This window comes from Sus scrofa, chromosome 1 (assembly GCF_054392235.1).
Source record: "Sus scrofa isolate SSC_HxYL_T2T_F1_AM1 chromosome 1, Sscrofa_HxYL_maternal_Yorkshire_Landrace_v2.0, whole genome shotgun sequence".
In the NCBI taxonomy this organism is placed as follows: Eukaryota; Metazoa; Chordata; class Mammalia; order Artiodactyla; family Suidae; genus Sus; species Sus scrofa.
In genome coordinates, this window is record NC_139383.1 from 274,143,022 (window position 1) to 274,145,916 (window position 2,895).

At 38.0% G+C, this 2,895-nt stretch overlaps 1 protein-coding gene across 1 annotated transcript; it reads left to right on the forward strand.

Annotated features, from left to right (window-relative positions):
* The first annotated feature begins 471 nt into the window (after nt 1–471).
* LOC106504197 (olfactory receptor 1J4-like) lies at nt 472–1,410 on the forward strand. The gene has a single exon (XM_085012507.1). The coding sequence runs from the start codon at nt 472–474 to the stop codon at nt 1,408–1,410; it is 939 nt and encodes a 312-aa protein (XP_084868633.1).
* The last annotated feature ends 1,485 nt before the right edge of the window (nt 1,411–2,895 follow it).

Consider the following 2,895-nt stretch of genomic DNA (forward strand, 5'->3'; position numbering starts at 1 on the left):
TATACCAAAGCCCATGGCATAGCTTTAGTAATTCTCTTTGAATGTAAGGAGTTTCATTTCCTTTTTAAGAGGTGCCTCTTACCTGGTGCCCATTTCTGATTTTCATCTTAGCAAATAACAGAGATTTGAGCGTAGCTTGATGTAAAGATGTAAAGATGAACACAGAGACTTCTCAGTCCTCGTTGACTCCTATCTACTCAATAGGGGACAAAGCACTTGTTCAATAACAATTTATTGAATGAATAATAAATGCCCATTTGTTTCTTTGGCAAAAAGCCTTGGTCAATGTGAGGTTTTGAAGTATTATTGGAGTCAGAATTGGAAAGGCTGATTCATTCAGCAACAATTAAGACAAAAGGAAATGTAGCAAAAATCAAGAGCTTTCATAGTACAATGGAAATTACTATAATCTTATAGCATGTTCTTTGACATTTCCCATTTCCCCCAATTCCCAGGTGAGGGAAAAACAGCATGAGGAGGGAGAACCAGAGCAGAATGTCTGAGTTCCTCCTCCTGGGGCTCCCCATCCAGCCAGAGCATCAGGGCATGTTCTTTGCCCTGTTCCTGGGCATGTACCTGACCACGGTGCTGGGGAACCTGCTCATCATCCTGCTCATCAGGCTGGACCCTCGCCTCCACACCCCCATGTACTTCTTCCTCAGCCACTTGGCCCTCACGGACATCTCCTTTTCATCTGTCACTGTCCCTAAGATGCTGATGTACATGCACACTCATGATCAATCCATCCCCTATGCAGGGTGCATTTCCCAGATGTATTTTTTCTTACTTTTTGGTTGTCTTGACAATTTCCTTCTTGCAGTGATGGCCTATGACAGATATGTGGCCATTTGTCAGCCTCTCCATTACACCACTGTCATGAGGCAGGAACTGTGTGTCTCCTTAGTAGCTGCGTCCTGGGTTCTCTGTTCTATCCTTGCCCTGTTGCACACCCTCCTCTTGGTCCAACTGTCCTTCTGTGCTGCCAATACCATCCCACACTTCTTCTGTGACCTCACTACCCTCCTGAAGTTGAGCTGTTCAGATACCTCCATCAATGAGCTAGTCATCTTTATTGTGGGAGGAATACTTTTCATCCTGCCTTTGGGTAGTATCTTGGGCTCTTATGTTCATATAGGGACTGCAGTTCTGAGTGTCTCTTTTACCAAGAATCTCTTTAAAGTTTTTTCCACTTGTGGCTCCCACCTCTTCGTGGTGTCTTTATATTATGGGACAATTGCTAGTGTTCACTTTTTCTCCTCATCATGGGAATCTAATGACAAAGGCGTAATTGCTTCCTTTGTGTATGCCGTAGTTACTCCCATGCTGAACCCCTTCATCTACAGCCTCAGGAACAGAGACATAAAACAGGCCTTTGAGATATTTGTCAATAGGGCTAACTTCTTGAAGTGACAATCACTAAATCCTCACATGGTAGCCATGTGCATAGTGAGATAATTTTTTAAAATTATCATGTGGTTGGCAACTCTGTAACTTCAAATGAATATGCATTCAGTCATCATACATGGTGTTAATATGTCAATAATGTCCAGTTTGTTACTTGCATTGTTAAATATGCTTTAATTATTTTTCTACTCCATCATCGCTTTTAAAATATGTGGAAAACACTATGCAATATATGCCACATAATAATGATTGTGGTTTTGCCCTTTTCTCCTTTTAGATGTGTCAGCTTTTGCTTATATATTTTTTTATACTAGGTTATTGAAAACACACCGATGTAGCATTAAGTTCTGTGCCTTGTGGACACTTTCTTCTCTGTAAAATGTGCTGAAATTGGCTTGCACTAGCAGCAAGCTGATTGTTAACATCTCTTTTAAGCTCCAAAGTCAGTGACACAAAGCTGGTGGATTGAAATCAGTCACAGTGGGCATAATTACGCTATGTAAACTGGCAAATGCTACAAAATAGTGCTCTCCTATGATGAAGGGCCATTTGTTATTCATTTATTAGCATATCACTGCATTTGTAATGAGGGGAGAATTGTCTTTAGCAGTGGCTCCTACCTTCACAACTCCTTTACTTCTGATATTAATATACCAGCGCTTTTTTAGTTGGTGTTACATGGCATTTATTTTCCAACACTTTAAACATTTTTATGTCTTTATAGCTGTAAAGCATTGTTTGTTAATAGTGTAAGTTCAGTTTTATTCTTTTTATGTACCTTGACCATCATTGTATTTCTGAGAATTTGTTCTCTTAACATCTAATGTAATCAGAATGTATCTGAATTTATGTTTTCCATGTTTCTATTTGTTTTGTAATTGAGACAACTGATTTCATATTTATTGTCTCTTCAGTAATTAAATATATATTTTTCTATTCCATAGCCCCTCAATTAACTAATTAACCATACATTATTATTATTTTATTATTCTTCTCTGTGATTCACATAGAGTTTATGACATTTTTCTTAATTTTTATTTATTTTGGTATAACATTGTATACAACATGAGTTGTACCACTAACACTTTGTGGTATACAGTTAGGTGGCACTTAGTACAGTCATCACTGCTATTTTATTCTAGGTCTTCAAAAGGGAACTATGGAACATTGATGCAGTTGAGTACTTCACAGCTATGAAGAAATAGTGGCATAGATACCTATGAATCAACATGCAGGGATTTCCAATATAAATTATTAAATGGAAAAAAGCAGTGCATAAAAGAGCATTTATAGCATGCTACTTCCTATGCAAAAAAGAAGGGAAGGCAGTATATGAGGAAGAAGGAACACATGAGGAATCAATTGGAAACTAATGAGACTGCTTATCTACACGGGTTGGAGTGGGAATAGGATAGAAAAGATGGGGAAATGAGCATATTTATTTGTGTAGTTTTGACTGTGCTATCTTTTACTACCAAAAAATAAAAAGAA

Excerpts from the sequence above, each read along its gene's own strand:
- LOC106504197 (XM_085012507.1), top strand. The coding sequence starts at position 472 with ATGAGGAGGGAGAACCAGAGCAGAATGTCTGAGTTCCTCCTCCTGGGG.